Below are 23,355 nucleotides of genomic sequence, written 5' to 3' on the forward strand. Positions count from 1 at the left end.
GAGTTCCCCTGGCTGAGACACTTACCTGGCCGAGGCCTGCCCGCGGGACCAGACCCAAGATCTGTGAGGAAGGCGCTTGCACAGGCTCCTGGCCTTCCTCGGGGGCTGCCCCTTACTACCTTTCTCCCTCGCCAGGTGAGTAACAGTTCTGGAGAGACCCTGGGAGCAGACAGTGACCTGAGCAGCACCGCCGGGGATGGGCCAGGCGGCGAGGGCAGTGCCCACTTGGCGAGCTCCCGGGGCACCCTGTCCGACAGTGAGATTGAGACCAACGCCGCTACGAGCGCCATCTTTGTGAGCTTTGTTTGCTGACCAGGCCGTGGGGGTGGAGGTGGGCCTGGGGGGACTGTAGGGTCATGGGGGTCGGGGGAGAGGCCTGCTAGGAAAGAATGAAAAGTGGCAGTAAGGAGGAAGAGATGAAGAAGGGAACAGGGAATCCTCCTGTGTTGGCTTTAAAGAAAATATTTCTTAAGGGTTTTTGACGATGGCGGCTTTGGCCCCCGCGGGGTCACATGAGGACTTAGAGACCCGTATATGAGAACCCTGTCTCAGGGTCATGTCAGGACAAGTACTGCTCTCAGTCAGCCCCAGTCCACCTAGCTCTGTGGACTGTTTCTATTTTATTCTTGTTAAGGCTCTATTTATATAGCACCTTAAAATAGCATTTATTTTAGAAATTCCTAAGGGTCATTTGATGTTTTCATTCACTGATAAGCATCTGCTAAGTGATTTACTGAGTGCCAGGTTCTGTACTAAAGAAACCAGGCTGAATAAGGCGTGATTTCCACTCTCAAGAAGTTTGCCGTTTACTAGATTGCTGTGAATAGTCTCTTCTGACAGTTGGGGTGTGGGGGAAGCCTTAGGAAACAGAGAACTCACCCTGGGCCACACGATAAGCCAACCAAATTAATTCTTTTCAGTCTTTGCCTGAAATATACTGCTTTTTAGTTATACATGCCTTTTTTGGACATGTTAATCACTCTGATACATTTTCTTGGAGATGAGAGTGGATATTCTCTAAAAGAGCTCATAGGCCTTGTCTTCAGTTTATGCAGAGAAAGGAAACCGGTTATTTGACACAAGTGATCATTCCCTCCCCGGGGCTTTCTGGATGTGTCTCTAATAGCACATGTGACCTCCCGGAGTGAAGGCCGAGAGGGTTTGGAGTCCCCACAGCTCTTCAAGTGAAAGGACTTTAATGCCTCTTCTTGTTTAAAACTTATTTTTCATTTAAAAAAATTATCTTCCAAACTTTATTATAACAATTTGTAAACATACAGACTAGTTGAAAGAATTGTATAGTGACTACCCATATACCTACCACTTAGATTTCCCAGTTCTTAAGATTCTGCTAGATTTGCTTTACTAGGTGTCAATTTATCTGCCAATATTGAGTCTAAACAGTCTGTTCTGTTTTGTTACCTTCCGTTCTCTTTTTCTTTCCTTTCCTTCCCCTCCCCCTTTTCCTTTTCCCTTTCCCCTTTCCTCTTTCTTTCTTAACAAATGGACTGATTTTAGTGTGAATATGCTAACCCTTCCAGTGTGCTTCCATTCTGGACAGTAAGATAAGCAGTGTGGAGTAGTAGCCCCGCAAGAACCATCAGATGTGTGCTACCTTCTTCTAGGATCTTCCTGGGAAAAATTCTTACTTGTCCTGTGCCAGTGGGCAGGGGCTTTTTGCACAGAGTTGCTGAGAGCAGTTATCCAAATCTCTTGGCCCAAATGGTGTTTTAACAAGGAATAAATTCCGTTAAGCCCTTGTGGTGCACGGAATGAAGTATTGGGTTATAAACCGGGAGACTGGCATTTAGTCTCACATTTGCCTGATAACCTTTGATCAGCTGCTTCTCTGTTTACTGTTTCATCGGTCATGAAATGAACATGGTATTGCCTACCTTTTACCCAATGGAAAATCTTTTTTGGGTAAATAGAAAGTTTAGTACTGCAGAAGTGGCAGATAAAGTAAGTGACATTTCTAAGGGAAAGTAAGAGAAAATGAACATTTATCGAATGCCAGCAATGTACCAGGTACTATTAGGTGCTTTATATGTATTTTCAAATTTAATCTTCGTAGTAGGCCTGGGAGGTAGGTATTAGAACCTTCATTTCACAGATGAGGAGGATTAGGCTCAGAGAAGCAAAGTCTCCTGCCTAAGGTCACATAGCTAAGAGGAGGCAGGGATCCAACCTGGGTCAACCTGACTTCAGACCCTTTCTGTTGTGTCATAATGCTACAGAACATTTGCCTGGTTTTTTAGAGAAAAGAGTCTTATAGAGACCGAGGGGTAAAGATAAGTCAAAATGAAAACTTAATCACCAAAAACAGGATAATCAAATCCACTTTGGGTCGAATCCTAGAGACAGACAGCGTGGCGGCAGCAGCCTGCTGGAGCGTGTGAGTTGCTGGTGGGCGGTGACTGGTGTCAGCTAATGCTCTGCTTGGTTTTCTTTGCCCTGTTCATTTGTGCCTCTGGCAGCTAACCCGTCATCTCTCCTCCCCAGGGGAAAGCCCACAGCTTGAAGCCAAGCGTAAAGGAGAAGCTGGTGGGCAGCCCAGTTCGCTCCTCCGAGGATGTGAGCCAGCGGGTCTATCTCTACGAGGGACTCCTAGGTGAGAGACTGCCAGGGAGGCCCCTTGCCCAGGAACCAGCTGGGCTCAGCCAGGTGGTAGGGTAGCTGATCGAGCAGCTGCTTGGCTTTCTGCTGATCTCAGTGGCTGGTGTTAGGTGACATTTTTTTAAATTTTTATTGATAAAACCAAACAACACAATCACGAACATTCCATACTCGGTGTGCTGTCAGTGCCTCACAGTATCATCACATAGTTGTATATTCATCACCATGATCGTTTCTTAGAACATTTGCATCACTCCAGAAAAAGAAATAAAAAGAAAAAAGAAGAAACTCATGCATCCTGTACCCCTTCCCTCTCCCTCTCATTGACCACTGCTACTTCCATCCACCCAATTTATAGATGGTATTTTTATATCTGAGCCGGGTGACTTACTGGGTTTGGGGAAAGCAGTGGGTAGACACTAGAAGAGATAGTATTTTGGTGTTAATCAGTAGCCTCTGTCTTTCTTTCTTCCTTTCTTTCCTTTCCTGCTTACCATGGTCCCTCCTACTCACACATTGGCAGGAAGGGACAAAGGATCGATGTGGGACCAGTTAGAGGACGCTGCTATGGAGACCTTTTCTATAAGTAACCGCCTCTCTGTGTGTGCTGTGTTCATCCCTCCTCTTGGGAGGCAGCTGGGGCTGGTGGCAGGAATATGAGGTCTGGGGTAGAGAAGTTTACGTTCCCTTTGCCCTGGAATTTGTGATGACTCCCTTTTCTCTGGGCTTTACTCTTTATTTTGGTTTGGTAGCTGTATTTTTTATCTATTAAAGAAGCCCCTAAAAAATTCTATTCCAGATTGTATATGTAGAACAGAATGATATCTTAATGTTCTGTTTGTTAATTTTTTTTAATTAATAAAAAAAGTTAAAAAAAAAAATTCTATTCCACACAGGCAAAGAGCGTTCTTCTCTGTGGGACCAAATGCAGTTCTGGGAAGATGCGTTCCTGGACGCGGTGATGCTGGAGAGAGAGGGGGTGGGGATGGACCAGGGGCCACAGGAAATGATTGACAGGTACGGGGCTTCGGAAACTCTCGGGAGAATAGCGTTCGCCTCCTTCCAGTTAGCCCTCTGATCCCACCTGCGAGCTGATTTGTCCCTGCTCCTCCCCTGAGGTACCTGTCCCTGGGAGAGCACGACCGGAAGCGCCTGGAGGACGACGAAGATCGCTTGCTGGCCACACTTTTGCACAACCTCATCTCCTACATGCTGCTGATGAAGGTAATGTCGGTTTTACTGCTGCTGCTGCAGGTACAAAGCTTGTTCCTGCTACCTCAATTTTGAGGCAGCCGGTGTCCGCAGAGCTCCTCGCTTCAGCTTTCTTCATCATTAAAAGTTGAAAGTCATTTGAAAACATCCTCTGGTCTTTGGTGTCTGCAAAAACTGACTTCTCACATGCTCCTCCCCATTACATAGTCACTCCTTCACTCATACAGACATTTAGGTAGGTAAGGAATTGTACTCTCTTTCTCCAGTTCTCCCCACTTCAAACATGTAGAAGAGAAAAGTTTGTCATTTGCAAATCCATTGGGAATTATTAAAAGACCTATTGGAAAATTGAAAAAAAAAAAAGCTGGAGGTCTGTCCTGTCATCCATTTATCAGAGGCTGTTTTGCTAAGGAATGTTGTGAAGTTAATTGACGATTCTATATCAGTTGTTTATTTCAACTTTTAAATTGGCTCCTTTTGCGAAGTAGTTTTAGGATGCAAATAAAACTCCCCACAACATACAATGAATTAAAAAAATATTTTTAAAAGTTTCTAAAATCTTAGAAAGGAAGCTCAGAATTCACTTTTCAGCACCAAGTCTTAATCATATAGAATTTTCCATAGCTAAGTAAGAAGAGCTCTCCATGAAAAAGGAAGTGGTGGGTTCTAGTTCGGTTTTATTGTATTTGAGTTTTATAGCTGTGGAAGAGGCAGTTACCAGATAGGAGAGTCCTGCTCTGAAAGAGAAACCTGTGTTTGGGGGTTGGTGGTGGAAGAACAGAGTTATTTTGAGAACGAGCCCCTGGGTCTCTTCCCCTCCTGGTCTCCCCACCTCCCTGAGTTTGCAGGAATTGCTTGATTAAATGCAGGGGAAGCCCGTAGGCCCCTGGGTTGGCTTGCTCTTCTGCTGCAAGGCTTGCCCTCTGTTGTGCCCCGCGGGCCCCGGGGAACTCTGGCTGGCGAAAGACTGAGTCCAGGATGTTGCTGCTCCGAGTAGCTGTTCCCGAGTTAGTCTCTGCGGAGCCCCAGGGCTTTTAGAGCTGCTGAAGGGGCCGGTGCTGTGGTGTTGGTTGGGATGGGAAGGGAGTGTCTTCCTGATCGCCTGTCCGAGTGAAGAGCTGCTCGAAGGGCCGCCTGTCTGCGGAAGCCACCTGGGGCAGAGCCAGGGTTTTCCTTCCCAACCCACTGGCCAAATACACAGTTGAGTGTCTCCTCCCATGTCCAGTGATGGGCTTTTTCAGGATTCCTCTCCTCTCAGGCAGTGAGGGCGCTTACTTGTACATTCTTTCCTCGCTGCCCCAGTTGAGAGCAGAGCCCTTCTGTGTTGTGATCCTGTTTTGACTCTCCAGGTAAATAAGAATGACATCCGGAAGAAGGTGAGGCGTCTGATGGGCAAGTCCCACATCGGGCTTGTGTACAGCCAGCAAATCAACGAAGTGCTCGACCAGCTGGCGAGCCTGGTAAGCAGGTGGGGCCTGTCCCTGCCGCTGCCCCACCACGCCCACCCGTGGCCTCCCTTGCCTTGGCTCCTGGCCCCACGCAGAGCCTTCCCCATGCGTCATTTCTTGTTTCTATCTCGGTGGAGTCCGGGTCACCCCCAGTTTTGAAAACGGCTCTAGACGAGACGTGAGCCCTTCTGCTCTGGGGTAGGGGTCACTGTGCCAGAACTGTCCTGCTGGCCCGGACGTGGGGTCTGCAGGCCACTGAGGGTCCGCAAACTCGAAGCGACTTTCCCAGTCCCGAGGGTTGTCTGCTGCTGTCACTGGGTCAGCACTTGCATTACTGTGCGGGTAAACCACTACACATGTCACCTCCACACACTCACAGTAGCACACACACAAAAGCAGGCTCACTTACAAAGGTGCTTGATGCAGCAGCTAAAACAGTTAAATGGATGAACTCTGTGACTGAGCCCTCGTCTTTGTCGTAGTCCCTGTGACAAAGTGGGGAGTATTCATAGAGCACTTCTGCTACAAGCCCAGGCAGAATGGTTGTTTTGAGGAGAAGTTGTTGCTGAGAGTTTTAGCTGCAAGTTGAGCTTGCCCTTTTCTTCATGGATGCCGTTTTAATTTAAAGAATGACCGACACACTAAACTGAACCAGAAAATTAATAAAATGTGTCTCATTTCAAGGAAGACAACTGCCAGTGGTAAAAATTCAAACTGTTAAGTGAAAATTAGAATTTTGGGAAACTTCTTTGTACTTGAAGCTGCCCAATGTTTAAAGATGTTTTAAATGAGACTGATGATGTTCTAGTTTGCTAGCTGCCGGACTGCAACACACCAGAGACACACTGGCTTTCACTAAAAGGAGATTTATTTAGTTAACGTATAATTCAGAGGAAAGGCAGCTAACTTTCCACTGAGGTTCTTTCTTACATGAGAAGGCACAGGATAGTCTCTGCTGGCCTTCTCTCCAGGCCCCTGGGTTCCAACAACTTTCCCTGGGGTGATTCCTTTCTGCATCTCCAAAGGCCTGGGCTGAGCTGCGAGTGCTGAGATGAGGTATGCCGAGCTGCTTGGGCTGTGCTATGTTGAGTCTCTCATTTAAGCACCAGCCAATTAAGTCAAACATCATTCATCGCAGCAGGCATGCCTCCCAGCCGACTGTAGATGTAATCAGCAACAGATGAGGTTCACATGCCATCCGCTCATGTCCACAGCAATATAACTAGGCACCTTCACCTGGCCAAGTTGACAACTGAATCTAACTACTACATGTCCACCCCTTGTCAACTTGACAACTGCATGCATTACCTTAAAGAATATTAAGGTGCAAGAAATTCTCTTCTAGTTGTGGACCTATGAATCTCAAAACAAATGATCTGGAGCCAACATGCAAAGGAGGACATTCACAGGATACAGGTTTTCATTTCCATAGGGAGAAATTGGAAGGAACACAGGGGTCACTAGACCCAAACCGTTCTGAAAACCTGCAGGGCAAAGCGGAGGTATGCTGAGCTGCTTGGGCTGTGCTACGTTGAGTCTCTCATTTAAGCACCAGCCAATTAAGTCAAACATCATTCATTGCAGCAGGCTTGCCTCCTAGCTGACTGCAGGTGTAATCAGGAACAGACGAGGTTCACGTACCATTGCCTCATGGCCACAGCAACAGAACTAGATGCCTTCACCTGGCCAAGCTGACACCTGAACCTAACTACCACAGATGATAACATTAATGAATGTAATTTTGTGATATTATATAATGAAATTTGTCAGCATTTGAGAGAACTGCAGGACCCAGTGAACCAGCATTTTCTAAATGACCGATGTGTGATGTTAACAGATTGGAGCATAGGTAAATGGTCCATTCAAAAAGTAAAGCCGACCAGTGGACTTTAATGTAACAGAGTATGAGAAATGATGTGTTTTCAGATGCCACACCGCAACTGACTTCTGAGTTCCAGTGTGGTATTACAGAAGACTGTGCATACTTATCTGAAAAGGCTATTAAAATGCTCTTCCCTTTTCCAAATATATATCTATGAAGCTAGATTTTCTCCATAAACCTCAACCAAAGCAACATATAGCATCAGATTGAATATGGAGCATATGCTGTTTTCTCTTAAGCCAGGCACCAAAGAAATTTGTAAAACAGTGGCACTCTTCTCACTCATTTTTTTTTTTTGGAAAAAATAATTATTTTTTACAAGTTATTTATATTGCCATGTAATGGGTTTATCATTAATGGATTATTCTTAATGAATTAATAATATTTTAAATTTTTCTTAGTTTTAAGTTCTATTATGGTAAATATCTGCAGCTATAACTCACATAAACAAAAGTTCTTTGGGATCCTCAATAATTTTTTTAAGTTATTTGTTAATCATGGTAACATATATAATATAAAAGTTGCCATTTTAACCATTTTTAAGCGTACAATCCAGTGACATTAATTATCTTGAGTGTTGTTCTCACACTACCTTCCATTACTAAAATTTTTTCATCACCCCAAATAAACTCTTTATCTTTTAGGCAATAACTTCCCATTTCCCCTCCTCCCAGCTCCTCGTAACCTCTAATCTGTTTTCTTCTCAGTGAATTTGCTTATTCTAGATTTTTCATATAAATGGAATCGTATTTGTACTTCTGTGACTGGCTTATTTCGTGTAACGTAGCATTTTCAAGGTTCATCCATATTGTAGCATGTATTAGAACTTCATTCCTCTTTATGGCTGAATAATATCCCATTGTATAGCCACGTCATGTTTGTTTATCCATTCTTCTGTCCATAGACACTTGGGTGGCTGCCACCTTTTGACTAGTGTGACTCAGTGATTTTTAACAGGTGTAGGGGTTCTGAACTGGAATAGTTTGAGAACAACTCTTCTGGTTAGTGGCCAGAGATAAGGCTGTGCTAAGGAAGCTGATATGAATTTAACTGCTGGGTGGGGGGTCTTGGCTCCGAGCCCAAGGAGGATTTACAGATGTCCCTAAAAGATCTCTTTCCTTAGAATGGACGTGACCTCTCTATCCGGTCCAGTGGCAGCCGGCACATGAAGAAGCAGACGTTTGTGGTGCACGCAGGGACAGACACAAATGGAGATATATTTTTCATGGAGGTAAGTGCTAGCCCACGCTGGGAGCCCAAAGGAGCGTGTTAACTAGCAGTCAAAAGGGACTCCCAGAACTGACGCCAGGTATTTTTCCTGTTTGTCTCATTCATCTTTCATAAAATTGTTAGGCTACTATGCAACTAATTCCTCGCAATTTCTTTTTTTTTTTTAACTTAAACTTTAAATAGTTAATACAGTCACATTGTTCATATATCAGAACAACATAAAAGTTGCATTGGGAAGTCTTATTCTCATTCTGGCCCCTTTCCGCCTCATCCCTCTCCTCTTACAGGTAAGCACCTTTCTTAGTTTCCTGTGTCTTGAGGTGGTTTTTTTTATGCAAACACAATAAATTTGAACATAAATTCTTATTTCTCCCCTTTCTTACAAAAAGTTAGTATATCTTATCCACTTTTCTTTATCTTGCATTTTTTTCATTAAACCATCCTGGAGATCATCTGTGTTAGTTAAAAAAGAGCTTTCTCATTCTTTTTACAACTCCATAACATCCCACAGTGTGGCTGTAGCATATGGGTTGCTAGCAGTGCTGACTACCAACTCATCTCAACATGGACAGGTGTGTTTATAAGAGTTCCCAGAGGGGTTACTGGGTCCAAAGGTAACTCCATTTGTCCTTTCATATGGCTGTTGCCCAGTTATGCTTCACAGGGTTGTACCATTTTGCACTCCCACCCAACAGTGTTTTAAGAGTGCTTATTTCCCACACCCTCACCCACACAATGTGGTGTTGGAGTTTTTGTCAGTCTGAGATTAAAATTGGTCTCTCAGTGTAGTTTTTCGCTTGTATTTCTCTTACGACAAGTGAGACTGTGTATCTTTCCATGTGTTTAAGCAGTATTTGTAAATCTTTTCATGTGAACTCTTTATGTCCTTTGTCCATTTACTTTAGGTTGTTGGTTTTTTTCCTTCCAAATTTTTAGGCATCTTTATTGACTAGGGAAGTTAGCCTATTTATCTATGATATGAGCTGTCAACATTTTTTTCCAATTTGTCATTTAACTGTAACTATTATAGAAAATTTCACAAATACCTAAATGTAGAGAGAATACCATAATGAACCCCCTTATATCTATCTACTGCATATAAACATGTCTCATCTATACCCCTTTTTTCCCCATCATTGAATTATTTTAAAGTAAATCTCAGACATCATGCCACTTCGTCCATAAATGTATCTCTATCTACCTATCCTATCTATCTATCTATCTATCTATCTATCTATCTATCTATATATATATATATATTTTTTTTTTTTCACATGGGCAGGCACCGGGAATTGAGCCCGGGTCTCCAGCATGGCCGGTGAGAACTCTGTCACTGAGCCACTGTTGCACCACCCCAACCATAAATATTTAAGTATACACTTGTAACAGATAGGGATACCTTTTAAAAAATACAACCACCCTACCATTTTCACCTCTGGAAATTATTATATATCCAACCATGTTTCCCTGATTGCCTCAAAAATGTCCTTTCATAACTGGTTTCTTTGAATCAGAATTCAAGCAAGGTCTACATATTGGCTTTGGTTGATATGACTCTTAAGTGTCATTGAGCGCTCCCTTTTGCAGTTTCCTAGAGCTGCTAAGACAAATACCATGCAGTGGACCAGGTTAAACAACAGGAATTTGTGGCCTCATGTTTTTGAGGCTAAGAGAAGTCCAAAGTCAAGGTGTCAGCAAGACGATGCTTCCTCCCCTAAGACTTTGACACCCTGGGACTGGCTGCTGGTGGTCCTCAGGGTTCCTCGGCTTTTCCATCCCCTGTCCGTGCACACGACAGCATCTTCTCTCTCGTGGCTGCTCCCTGGCTTTCTCCCTCTGTGGTCATCTCTTTAAGGCCTTGGTAATAGGGTTAGGACCCGTGCTGAGTCGGTTGGGTCACACCTTAGCTGAAGTCACTTCATTAAAAAGTCCTAAGCACAAGGCTTCACACCCATGGGATGGATTAAGATTAAGAACATGATTTTCTGGGGTACACAGCTCCATCCACGCACACTCCCCTTTCTCTCTTTTTTTTCCCCTTGCCGTTTATTTTATTGAGGAAATTGGTACATTTGCCTTTTAGTGTATCACACATTCTAGATTTTCACTGATTGCATCACCTTGGTATCGTTTAATGTGTTTCTCTGTCACCTATTTTCTGTGAACTGTTGGTTCAATCTAGAGGTTTGCTCAGCTTCAGGTTCAGTATTTTGTCAAGAATAATTGACAGGTAGCTGTTTAAAGATTGCAATATGAGTAATCATTTTTAAAGCATGTGATTAAACCTGATGGGTTTTTTCCAACAATGAAAAAACTAGCTGTAAAACCAAAACTGATTTTCAGAAAATTTGAAATTTTAAATCAACCCTGTCCATTATATAGTTTCTCTAGAACTTCATCTTAAAAAATCATTTTAAAATAATGCAACTATTAAAAAATAAGTGCCATTTTACAGCTTTAAAATACAATATGAATACTGATAGATCAAAATAAAGAAACTAGGAGAAGAAAAATAGAGAAAGAGAGGCCAATTCCTGCCCTATGCTTTACTTGCCAAGTTTTATTAAAATGAATTTTATAAAGTGTAAGTTCTCATAAATAGAACCTATAGTGGAAATGGTGAAAGACTCTTATCTAAAGAAGCATTAGTAGATGTTGTTCTGATGCTACTGTAATATAATTAATTATTGTTGTTACAAAATGCTATTTTTCCCTTTAAAATTTAATTTTTGTGTATCTTGAAGACTATAGTATTAAAGGTATTGAGATTGTGCAAAAAAAAAAAAAAAAAAAAAAAAAAAAAAAAAAAAAGAATAATTGACAGGTAGTGCTGTGTATTTCCTGCTGCTCATAGAGTGTCTCTCTTCTGGTGGTCGATGGGTTCGTGTGTGCGCAGCCTGGTCTATCCACCACAACGGTCCTCATTGTCTTACGGTTTTGCTCATGGATTTTTTATACCATGAAGATGTTTCTTATTTTTATATAGTTGAATTAATCAATCTGTTCTTTTGTGGCTTCTGGATTTTGAGGCAAAGTTAGTAAAAGTCTTCCTTACTCCAGAGATGTCAAGGACAACATTGTCCATGTTTTCTTCATTTTTAATTCTAAAATGAATCTCTTCTGAATATTTTAGGAGCCAGTGAACACCTATAGAATCAGTGAAGTAAAGTAATTTTTGTAAGTTATCTGTTCCTTTGTTTGATTGAATTTGATTTCTGCTTTCACAGCGCTATGAACCGATGGTTTGCCAAACAGAGGCATGCTGCTCAGACACAGGCACACGTGTCGGGGTTGTGAGACGGGAACTATCTTCATTCATCCCTTTGAAGTGTTAAAATATGGCTAGATTTGTCTCAGAACTGAGGGCTGGATGGTGGTACCGTCTGCGCAGATGAGGGCTTGGAGGAGGACCTACCTGGGAGGAGATGAGTTCAGTTTTGGACATGATGAGTTTGAGGGGCTGCATTTGAGACATCAGGTAAAGCCGAGGGCCTAATAGGGTTTCTTTTTCTTCTTTTTTATTGAGAAATCTTCGGACATACACAGTCCATACGTGTGTGTAGTCAGTGGCTCACGGTGTCATCACATAGTTGTGTGTTCATTCCCATGACCATTGTTTAGAACATCTGCATCACTCCAGAAAAAGAAATTAAAACAAAAAAGAAGAAACTCATATATCCCACACCCCTTACTCTTCCCTCTCGTTGACCTGCAGTATTTCAATCCACCCAATTTTTACCCTTTATCTCCCCCTATCATTTATTTAATTTTTGCGCTTATTTTTTTACTCATCTGTCCATACCTTGGATAAAAGGAGCATCAGACACAAGGTTTTCACAATCACAGTCACATTGTAAACTATAAAGGTATCAACAGTTTCAGGTACTTACCTCCAGCCACCCTAATACATCACAAACTTAAAAAGGATGTCTATATAATGCATAAGAATAACTTTGCGATAACCTCTAGACTCTGTTTGGAATCTCTCAGCCACTGACTCTTTATTTCGTCTCATTTCTCTCTTCCCCAGTCAAGAGGGCGTTCTCAAGCCCACGAGGTTGTGGCAGGTGATTCTTGCCCTTTTATTTTCCTTTTGCAAAATAAATCTCTCCAGAGGGTCTCCCCAAAGATAGAACTCATTCTCACCACTGTATGGGGGAGCCTCAAACGATGTTTCTGGAGTGTGGGGCTGGGTCATCAGTTCCTGGAGAAAGAAAATGCACCTGCATCGCTGTATCAGCCGCAGGCTACTGGGAGGTTACCAGATGTGGCCTTTCTCAGAGCAGGGCCTGCCAGCTGTGTGTCAGTGGGACAGCAGTTTGGAGAGACTTTTTAAAGTCATCTTTCCTGTTTTTTTTTTTTTTTTTTTTAACAAAAGTAAAGCAGTATATATGCTTTTAAAGTTCCAAACCATGTAGGCGTGATTAAAGTAAAAGTTTCCCTTTACTTCCTTCTACCCTTCAATCCCATATACCAGTGAAATAGTTTGGTATGAATCTTTTTGTATTTAAAAATGCATATTTGTATAAATACAGTTTATGTGGAATTTTATTTTAGTGTTTACGAAAGTGGTATTCAACTACGAATGTTGTTGTATAATTTGCTTTTTTTTCACTTAATCTGTGATGGACATCTTTCTATGTTTCCTATTATGGAAATATGTCTCTATTTTAATGGCTGCTTAGCCATTTTCTTTTATGGATATACTGTAGTTTATCTAACTAGTCTACCCCTGTTTTTTTTTTCCTTTAAAATATTGCTTCATTGAATATCTTTGAACGTATATCTTGGCACACTCAAATTAGTATTTCAATGGGATAGATTCAATTCCTAGACATGAATTTTCCAGATCAAAGTTGTATACATTTAAAATTTTGATAGATTCTGGCAAAGACTATGGCAGTGTACACCTGTGCCTGCAGTACTGGCAAGTATGGCATGTTATTTTCTTCATTACTAGTCTAGAAATCATGTATTCTCCTAAATTCCTGTCCTTCTTTACATGATATTCTTAAAGGATTAGGGAAGGTGGCATAGTAGTCTCCATTTTTCATATGGAGAAGATTTTATTGAAAATCACAGAGTCAAACTGGGGCTAGATCTCAGGTTTCCAGTTCTTACCCTGCTATTTTGCCCTTTTCCCTCATAAGGCTTTTAGAACCCCAGTAAATTCTTACGTAGTAAACCAAACCTGATAGTCTCAGGTATCCTTCAGTCATTCACCTAGTATATTTTATGGAGCACATATTATATGCTCGGCCCTCTGCTAGGTGTGGGGTTATAGAAGTGGTTTCTGTGGCCCTTAGTTGACAAACCTTTGGGGAAGAGAGAAAATTGAACAATGTAATTATGTACAAGAAGTATTATTATAGAAGATGTTCACAGGGCAGGTGTTATAGAAGTACATAGCAGGCAGTGTAGGTCATGGGTGACCCCTCAGAAGAAGAGACATTTGGGCTTAGACTTGGAGGAAGAGTGTTCTAGTTTGATAGCTGCTGGAATGCAATATTCCAGAAACAGAATGGCTTTTAAAAAGCTATTCCAAAAAAAAAAAAAAAGCCATTCCAACATGTTCAGTATTTGCAAACCACAGCAGCACCCCACTCCTGGTACCAAAATCTGTTCTAGTTTGCTAGCTGCTGGAATACAATATACCAGAAATGGAATGGTTTTTAAAAAGAGGAATTTAATAAGTTTATAGTTTCTATTTCTAAGGCTGAGAAAATGTCCCAATTAAAGCAAGTCTATAGAAATGTCCAATCTAAAGGCATCCAAGGAAAGATACCTTGGTTCAAGAAGGCCAATGAAGTTTAGGGTTTTTCTCTCAAGTGCGAAGGCACATGGTGAACATAGTCAGGGTTTCTCTCTTGGCTGAAAGGGCACATGGTGAACACGGCATCGTCTGCTATCTTTCTCTCCTGCTTCCTGTTTCATGAAGCTCCCTGGGAGGCATTTTCCTTCTTCATCTCCAGAGGTCGCTGGCTGGTGGACTCTGCTTCTTGTGGCTATGTCGTTCTGCTCTGCTCTCTCTGAATCCTCTCATTCTCCAAAATGTTTCCTCTTTTATAGATCAGTAAACTAATCAAGAACCATCCAAATGGGTGGAGACACATCTTCACCTAATCCAGTTTAACAGCTACTCTTGATTGAGTCACATCTCCAGGGAGATGATCTAGTTGCAGTTTCAAACGTACAGTACTGAATAGGGATTAGAAGAAACAGCTGCCTTTACAAAATGGGATTAGGATTAAAACATGGCTTTTCTAGGGTACATACATCCTTTCAAACCAGCACATTCCACCCTCTGGACCCTAAAAAAGAAATGTTTTCCCCATATACAAAATACATCAATTCTATCACAATATCAGAAAGCTTTAAACCATTACAGCAGCAGTACAAATGAAATACAAAGTTAGAAACAGTACAAGCTCCTATCAAAGTTAGTTTCAGCCATAGTCTGTTCTAAGGGAAAAATCCTCTGGCTCTGGACCTGTGAAACTCAGAACAAGTTATTTGCCGCCAACATAAAAAGGAGGAACAGTCATGGGATACACATACCCATTTCCATAGGGAGGAAAGAACACAGGGGTCACCGGACCCATACAATTTCGAAAAGCAAAGTCCATTAGATTTCAAAGTCTGAGAGTCATTTATCTTTGGGGTTTAGAAAGCAGCAGTCGCACCCTTTCTGAGGGCCTACAAAGAGGCCCGCCTCTCTCTCAACACAACCTTGGGGGACAATGGGGAGACCACCTTTTTCTCGGCTCTACCCTCTCCAAGCATTGGGGCTACACCCGGGCTCTCTGCCATCTCTGGGGCACACACTTAATGTGGTGGCAGCCAGGCTCTCCCAAAACCCCAAGGAGTGTGCTTTACTCTCTCCAAGGCCTGAGGCAGCATAACTCTTCCACTACCTTTGGGGCAAACTCACCCTCTCCACGGGCTTGGGTGGGTCCGCTCTCCTGGCCCAAGGCTTCTTGACTTCAGACCTCAGCCTCCATGGTTTTGCCTCTGAAGTTATTTTTCCTCCAATGTGTCCCTTCTCTGAATCCCTCAGTCCAGACTGGCAGCAGCTCTGTTTATACAGGTCCCACAGCACTCTCGTTGGCTTTCTATGCAGTAGCGTTGGATGGTGCGCATCAGACACAAGGAGTTTCCATAAATCCTTCCTGGATAACTCCATGTCCGATCCTGACTTTCTCTGAAATGGCTGGCTGGTTCTGCATTTGGCCAAATCCTCATGTGGGGCACCATTCTGTGGGGTCTCCCTTCCTGCAAACCCAGCATTTTCCAGAACATCAATTTCTGGTTTCTTTGTACCCAGGAGTTTAGTTCTCAGCTTATCTCTTTCCTGTCACATTTCACTAGAAGCTGTGAGGAGAAACCAGGCAGCACTTTCCACATTTAATTTGGAGATCTCTTCTGCTACATATCCAAGTTCATGGCTTTTAAAACCTGCCTTCAGACAAAGTCACTAGTCAACTTTGCCAGGTTATCTGCCATTTTAAAACAAGGATCACCTGCCTTCCAGTCTGCAATAGCACACGCCTAATTTCTGTCTAGAGCCTGGTCAGAGGTATCTTTAGAGTCCACATTTCTACCAACAGCCTCTTCAAAACATTCCAGGCCGTCTCTATCAAGCTCCTCACAACTCCAAAATCTTCCCCTTATCCATTTAAAAAGCTGTTCCAACGTGTTTGGTATCTGCAAACCACAGCAACACCCCATTCCTGGTACCAAATTCTGTTCTAGTTTGCTAGTGCTGGAATGCAAAATACCAGATGGAATTGCTTTTTAAAAAGGGGGAATTTATAAGTTTCTAGTTTACAGTTCTAAGGCCGAAGTAATAATAATTATTACTATCATTATTATTATATCTCTCATTCATAAAGACGCTGTGCTATAGCCACTGAGGTGGGTGCATTCTCTGTCCTGGCGTTCTCTCAGAATTGTATGTACGTGGACTCGTTTAGTCTTCACAGTAACTGCGGAAGGTTTTCCTATTGCACTCCCCACTCTGTGCGTGAGAAACTGCAGACGTGGATGGAGAGAGATGAGCCTGCTCCAGGTGGACACAGCTCATTACTGGGAGAACCAGAATGCACCCCAGCCAGTCCGATCCGAGGCCTGTGCTCCTGACCGTTGTGCTGCAATAACTGCATAGTAATTGAAGCTGCAGAAGAGGATGGGGAGGGAACTTTTGCTTTTCAGTTTATGGCATTCTGTATTGTGTGTACTTTTCTTACTTTTTTTTTCACAATAAGCGCTGCTCATGTATCATTTGTGTAAGTTAATTTTTAGTAAGATTTATGCAGAAATAGGGCAAAGCCAAAGTCAGAAGGCACACTGGTTCCATTTGTTTCTCCCGGGTCAGGCCTGCCCTGCCTCTCCCGTGGTGTTTGTCAGCAGGGGTGGGCCTAACGGTTGTAGGATGGAGGCATAAGGCAGCCCCGGGACACCTGGAGTGTGTAGAACGTGTGAGAGGTAATAGGCAAACACTAGCTGAGCTGCAAGGTGCACCCCCTTCCCTGCCGACAGGTTCATTGCAGGGACTCCTTTGCTTTCAACCCGGCAGTCCCGCGTGGGCGTGTCCCCACGTGGGTGGGCGTGTCCCCGGGTGGGGTCTGCTGGTGTCAAGCCCGAAGCATGTCCAGGGCGGCTGGCAGGACCCTGACCCCCCCGCCGTGGAGAGGCAGGAAGCGCGCAGGGCGCCCCGCCGTGGAAGGGTGGGAAGCGCGCAGGACCCCGCGCCCTGAGCCGCCCATGCCCGCGCAGGTGTGCGACGGCTGCGTGGTGCTGCGCAGCAGCCTGGGGACAGTGCACGAGCGCTGGTGGTACGAGAAGCTCATCAACATGACCTACTGCCCCAAGACCAAGGTGCTGTGCTTGTGGCGCCGCAACGGTTCCGAAACACAGCTCAACAAGTTCTACACCAAGAAGGTACCGGGGCTCTGGGGCGCGGTGCGCGCGGGCCGCGAGGGTGCGCTGCTCGCGCGGAGGTTGGAGCGGCCGGGTCCCTGGCGGCCGCTGTGCGTGGGGGCTCTGGGCGCCCGCAGGCGTGGGGCGGCTCGGTGGCCCGCGACAGGCCGGTGCTCTCCCCGCAGTGCCGGGAGCTCTACTACTGCGTGAAGGACAGCATGGAGCGCGCCGCCGCCCGGCAGCACCGCGTCAAGCCCGGTGAGGCCCCGGGGGGTGCTGCCCTTTCACCCGCCGCGCCGGGGGTCGCCCGCCCCCCCCCCCGGTGGCTGACGGCCGGCCCCCCCACCCGCAGGTCCCGAGCTGGGTGGCGAGTTCCCCGTGCAGGACATGAAGACCGGTGAAGGTGGCTTGCTGCAGGTCACCCTGGAGGGGATCAACCTCAAGTTCATGCATAACCAGGTGGGCTGTGCAAGGGGCGGCTAGGGCCCTGGCCCTGTGTTTCCACTGGGCGGAGGCGCCGTGTCCAGGCCAGAGCCGCCACCGAGGGAGGGCGGGGTGGCGGCGCCCTAGGCCCCGGAGGGTGCAGCAGGCAGCCCGGGAGGCAGGGGCTCGCTGCGCCCCACAGGCTCAGCCCAGTGTGAGCGGGAGCGTCTCCCCGGCCCCTGCGCGCCCCTGCCCCCTTGCCCCGGGGCTGCTGCTTGGTGGTGTCGCTTTGAGGGCCGAGTGTGGCCGGTGTCCTCGCGTGTTTCAGGCATGTGTGAGGCTTTCGTGTGCGTGTGAGTAGCTTGTGTCCCTGGAGTGTGTGTGTTCATTTGCCTTTTTCTTTTCCTGCTGATTCTTCTCCGTCCTCCTGTCCTTCCCCAAGTGTTCCCGTTCTGTCCCCTGCTCCACAGGCCCCCCTTCTCTAATTGGGGAGCACCCCAGGCTATTTCTCTCCCTGACTGTGCTGCCACCGTAGGAGCTGACTTTTTTTTCTCCTGGACTTTTAACACACTGTTACTTCTTCTCTCAGTGGACATCCCTTAAGCTAATTCCTCTCTGAGGCCAGCGCGTGTCCCCAGGCCCACCCCCAGCTCTGCCTCTTCACAGTGCCCGCCCCCGGGTACGGGCTGCCCGAGGCCCGAGCCATGGCAACGCCACCTCCGCCCGGCGTGCTGCAGGGGTGCTCTGGCCGGGCCCACTCCTCCGGCCATCAGAGTACCTCTTCCCGCAGGGACTCCGGCTGGGCAGCCCTGGTGCCTTGGCTTCCTGGAAGCCCCTTAGTATATTTTCAGCCTGAGCTTCAGGCAGCTGAAAGCTCTAGTGGCCCCAGGGTCAGCCCAGAGAGAGGCCCACCTCAGGCCTTCTTTGGACCCTGTGTGAAGATACTGGCGCTCTTAGGGAGCAGCGGCTGCCCCGTCTCAGTGTGCTGCTCGCTGGGCCCCTCGCCCCGGGCTCCAGACTGTTCTAAGAAGGGAGTTTGTGAGAAGCGCCAGGTGCCCTGCCCTCTTCCCTGGGCGCCCCCTCGGTGTAGGTCCTTCGGACCCTGCCACTCGTCCACAAGCTGGGAAACATGCACAGGCCAGTGTGCAGCTGAAGGCTCTGCCCCCAGAGCATGCGTCCTGGGGGGCAGGGAGCGCACCCTCAGTTCTCTGCCTCTCCTCACAGCCTTGCAGTGCTTTAAGGCCTCGTGCATGCCCTACCGCCCCACGGTCAGCTGTCGCCCAGTGTGCGCTAAGTGGAAGCAGGGACTTAGGAGTCAGGACACGTGTTGGAAGTCTGGCTTCTCTGGTCACGGGCGAATAAGCTCGCCCATCACCGGCTTCCTCGCTGTGGAACGTGGTGCGATATGCCGGCCCACGTAGATGTGAGGATTAGGAGCACTTGTGGAGCTCCTGGTGGGCTTCCAGCGGGTGGCAGCTGCTGTTGGGGGCACCACATACTTCTCGGGAGATCCTGGACCCTGTTTCAAGGAAGATCAACACCTCCCGCCCCAGGGGCAGCCCGGGGAGCCTTGCACCAGTGCCAGCCCTCTGCGCCGGAGGAGGATGCATGGAAGGGTGGAGACGTGAGGGGCTGAGCGCGGCCCCCGGGGGCACGGCGTCCTGCCAGCGCTGCCCTGGGCAGAGGGTATGGCGGGCAGCCCAGGCCAGCAGAGGGGCCTCCGGGGTGGGTTTGACCATTAAAACTAATGCCTTCATTTCTCTCCCATGCTTTCTCCTCCGGCCAGGAGCGGAAGGTACATGCCCTTTCTGCTTTCTTCGCTTCTTAGCACTTTTGAGTTGTGTGCGTGTGCACTCTTCAGCCCTCCCTTTGGGCAGTAGGTTTTCTGTGTGCGGGTGGGGCCGTAGCTGGGAGAGTGGGGTTTATGGGGCCAGGGTGCAGCCTCTGGGCCTCACCCCGCCCTCCCTCCCTCTCTTGCAGGTTTTCATAGAGCTGAATCACATTAAAAAGTGCAATACAGTTCGAGGCGTCTTTGTCCTGGAGGAATTTGGTAATTACACTATTTTGCTCTTAGGTCTGGACTCACATGGCAGTAACTCAAACCTCGGAGTTCCAGAAGAGGGACTAGGGGCAGGAGAAGAACCTCCAGAGCGAGTCAGGAGGCACAGGGATGATAGGGAAGGGAAGGGAGCCCTGAGAGCGAGAAGGGAGAAAGAAAGGAATGCTGGCCGTGGCTGCCAGGGAACAGGGAGCAGAAGAGCAGGTGGCCTTATGTGGGTTTGGGGTTTAGAGGCGGTACAAAGAGGCTCACCAAACCATGCCAGCTTCCCTTGCTTTGGCAGCTGGTGGTCAGAAAGTTCTGGGGCAGAGCGGACTGGCGATCTCTGAGCGCTGCTGTGTTTTTGTCGCCTGCTGAGACCCCTCTAGCAGCCCAGCGCTCCACCTGGCCACCTGGGCCCTGGCCTCTGGGCCAGAGTGGGGGCTGTGTGGTGTGAGCAGGCAGACCTCCGGAGAGAGAAGAGAAGCCTGGTGGGCTCAGTCAGGGTCAGTGCAGCTGCGGGGCGGGCCGGGGGGTGGCCTCCCTCCCAACCAGGCACCAAGGAGCGTGGTGGGCTCTCGCCCTGGGGCTTTGAGTCCCTGCTGTGTTTGTGCTTTATTCTTTTGTGCCCCTCATCGCTGCTATGAAAACCTTCGTTCTCCAGCAGGTAAAGTGGTCTCAGCTCGTGCTGCTGCCCCCAGGCCTCCTGCCTTGGGCCCTGCAGTGGGTGCAGTGGGCCCCCTTCAACCGAGCCGGCTGCCACAGCGCCCCTTTGTCTCTCCCTTTCTCTCCCCAGCCTCTTCCTTCCCAACTCCCCCCTCCCTCGTGCTGGCTCTCTGGTTCTGAGTTTCTTCCCCTTGTGTGCTCCCTTCTCTCTTCCTGCTAGAGAGATATTTGGGGAAGTCTTCCAACTCAGGAAAAGGACCTGGGGCCTCCTGCTGTCCATTTGATGAGTTTATTCCCTGTAACCCCAAGCCCCCAGAATCCTCCCTCCCGGGGCCCAAAGGCGTGGCCAACTCCCAGCCTGCTCTTCTGGTCACAGGGGCTGCCCTGCCCCTCCACCTGCCTCAGGGGCTGTGATGCTGGCTGGTTCTGAGACCTTACTCCTTCCCCTGGCCAAGCAGCTCCCCTGCATGGCCGGGGTACAGGCGACTCTTAGCCTTGCATCCTGGGCTGTGGACGTGTGTGTATTTTGCCTGATGCCCCTGCCACCTGCCTCCCTGTCTTTTCTGCTCGGTGTGTCTTCCCCAGAGCCCCTGACGCTCTCCCTCACACAGGCAGGCCCGGGCTGCTCCTGCCACTCAGGGGGAACGGCAGGTCTGATGGGCGTAGGGCCATGTCGCGTCTTCACCCAGCCTCAGGACCCTCGGGTGGGGCCAGGAGTAGGGGACTGTGGTGACTGTGACCAGAGTTTTGGGTTGGTGGCAGGGATGAGTCACAGGCATCTCAGCAAGGTGAGGCACAGGCTAGAGACCACCGTCTTCTCCCAAATCTGGACATAGCCCTCTGCCACCCTCCGGGGGCCACCTCCGGCAGCCTCTGCCCTGAGAGCCCAAGCGGCTGTGGCCACGGACAGCCACAGAGGGGAAGGGCCTGCTGCCGGGCGCCGCCGCCTGGGGGAGCACCGCGCGCTCGCACTGAGTTTTGAACTTTCTGTTTTGTCTCTTGCCCGTCCGGTTTTAGTTCCTGAAATTAAAGAAGTGGTGAGCCACAAGTACAAGACACCAATGGTGAGTGTGCCACCCACCCCTACCAGGCCAGCGCGTGCACAGGGCTCCCTGGGGACCTTCAGACGGAAGGGGGTGCCTTGAAAGCAGGGACAAGAGGGCATGAGGAGGAGCTCAGGAGGTGTGTCTGGTCTTGAGACCAGAGATTCACCTGAAGCTGAAACTGGTCTTCAGCCTTGGGAGACACACACCCCAATCCCCCTTCCGCCGGGACAGCTTCTGAGGCCTTGCTTGGGGCGCACGTTCAGCCCAAAGCCTCTACCCAAAGTTAGGGCAGGAGCCTCCCACTCGGCAGCTCCTCCGCAGCCTCAGCGTGGCTCACCTGCCTGCTTTTCTCTCCCCACAGGCCCATGAGATCTGCTACTCTGTGTTGTGTCTCTTCTCGTACGTGGCTGCAGTTCGCAGCAGCGAGGACGATCTCAGAGCTCCGCCCCGGCCTGTCTCCAGCTGACCGAGGCACTGAAGCTGCTGCCCCCGCCTGGGGCTGCCGGCCTCCAGCTGTCCTCGTGCATACTGCTGCTCGCTGCCACTGTGGCCGGGATGTGGCGTGGGTGTGCTCCACAAGCCCCTTGCCGGGCCTGGCTCCCAGCTCTGCAGTTCTCCAAGGCTGTCTTTGAGTGTGTGATCAGGGCCAAGCTACTCTCTTCCCCCTTCTCCCTCCTCACTCCCAGACCAGCCTGCTGTCCCCTCAGGGCTCAAGTGTGTGTGTGCGGGGTGTGCGTGTGTGTGCGCGCACGTTTCTGTCTGCCTGTTTGTTGGGTCAGTGGCTTCTAAGAACTCTGAGGTTAATTTAGTGTGACTCCATTACTGCGTGTCCTTGAGACTTTTATGCTGTTCCCTTGGTCCTTGTTCTGGGCACATAGCCCTCTGGGGCAGGGTCTCTCTTCTCGGGTCCAGCCGAGGTGGGCGCCTGGAGCAGGTCCACTCAGTAGAAAGTGAGGCAAGCTTGGGGGCTGCTCTCTTACAGAAGGGACGAGCAGGGGAAGGAATGGCTGAGTCGGAGCAGCCGGCGTGAGTGGCAACCTTCCTGCTTCCTTACGCGTCTCCTAAGCAGACAGCTCCTGCCCGAGGGCCCAGGCTTTGCTGCTGCCTGCCGGGCCTCCCATACTGTGGTGGAGCAGCGCAGAGGGGCAGCCTGCTTGCTAAGCACCCATTTCCCAGGCTTAGCCTGGGACCACTGGTGCTCTGCCCGAACACCAGGGAGCGCTGGGAGAGGCCAGTTCAGTACACACCCCTGTCTGCAGGCACTGGGTGCCAGAAGGGAGAGAGGGCCTGGGTGGGCAAGAGGGTTCTGTAAATATCTCTGCTCCACGTTATTTATAGAAAGTGTACAGCTGTGTGAATGTGAAATAAATGTCCTCAACTCCCATTGGGCTGCCTTCCGTTAAATGGTGCCTCCTCTCGGCCAGCCCGAGGAAGGACTGTCCCTGGACTCTAAAAGGCCCCTGGCTTGGAGGAAGCACGTCCACAGCCCTTAGCTGCAGGCTGGCATGCTGCAGGCCGGCCACAAGGGGCACCCGAACCCGGCCTCGGCACTGCCCAGAGTCCCCACGAGGGCAGCACAGCCTTGGGGCTCCCCCTTCCCCCTGCAGCGACTGCCTGGGGGGGCGTTGGCATGGCCAGGAGCGTCTTGGGGCCCCGGGGTGGGGGAGTGCACTGAGGAGCAGCCCCAGGACCAGCTTCCTGGACGCTTCTTGTCCCGGCCATGGCGAGGCTCTCTGGCACCCCTTGGGCACGGAGGACCTTCTGACCTCTAACGGGGCGCCTGAGTGATGTGCCTTCCTCCTCCCAAAAAGAAACTGCCAACTGGATCGTGGCTTCCCCAGGGGTAGGGAGCAGAGTCAGGGGCCGGTCTCCTAC

General features: G+C 48.4%; 1 protein-coding gene across 7 annotated transcripts in view; it reads left to right on the forward strand.

The window, feature by feature from the left end:
• Positions 1–23,030, forward strand: part of MADD (MAP kinase activating death domain) — a 59,940-nt gene extending 36,910 nt beyond the window's left edge. For 3 of the 7 annotated variants that reach the window (XM_077114606.1, XM_077114608.1, XM_077114607.1), the window contains exons 22-34: positions 136–294; positions 2,503–2,611; positions 3,140–3,202; positions 3,513–3,633; positions 3,735–3,840; positions 5,178–5,288; positions 8,282–8,389; positions 17,164–17,328; positions 17,493–17,565; positions 17,660–17,766; positions 19,711–19,780; positions 21,452–21,498; positions 21,842–23,029. In XM_077114606.1, the coding sequence (XP_076970721.1) occupies positions 136–294; positions 2,503–2,611; positions 3,140–3,202; positions 3,513–3,633; positions 3,735–3,840; positions 5,178–5,288; positions 8,282–8,389; positions 17,164–17,328; positions 17,493–17,565; positions 17,660–17,766; positions 19,711–19,780; positions 21,452–21,498; positions 21,842–21,946 (1,344 nt within the window). In that variant the 3' untranslated portion in view covers positions 21,947–23,029. Of the gene's footprint in view, positions 1–135; positions 295–2,502; positions 2,612–3,139; positions 3,203–3,512; positions 3,634–3,734; positions 3,841–5,177; positions 5,289–8,281; positions 8,390–17,163; positions 17,329–17,492; positions 17,566–17,659; positions 17,767–19,710; positions 19,781–21,451; positions 21,499–21,841 lie in introns of all 7 variants that reach the window. The other 4 variants (XM_077114609.1, XM_077114610.1, XM_077114611.1 and 1 more) reach the window with 2 other exon arrangements.
• The last annotated feature ends 325 nt before the right edge of the window (positions 23,031–23,355 follow it).

This window comes from Tamandua tetradactyla, chromosome 8 (genome assembly GCF_023851605.1).
Source record: "Tamandua tetradactyla isolate mTamTet1 chromosome 8, mTamTet1.pri, whole genome shotgun sequence".
Taxonomy (NCBI): domain Eukaryota; kingdom Metazoa; phylum Chordata; class Mammalia; order Pilosa; family Myrmecophagidae; genus Tamandua; species Tamandua tetradactyla.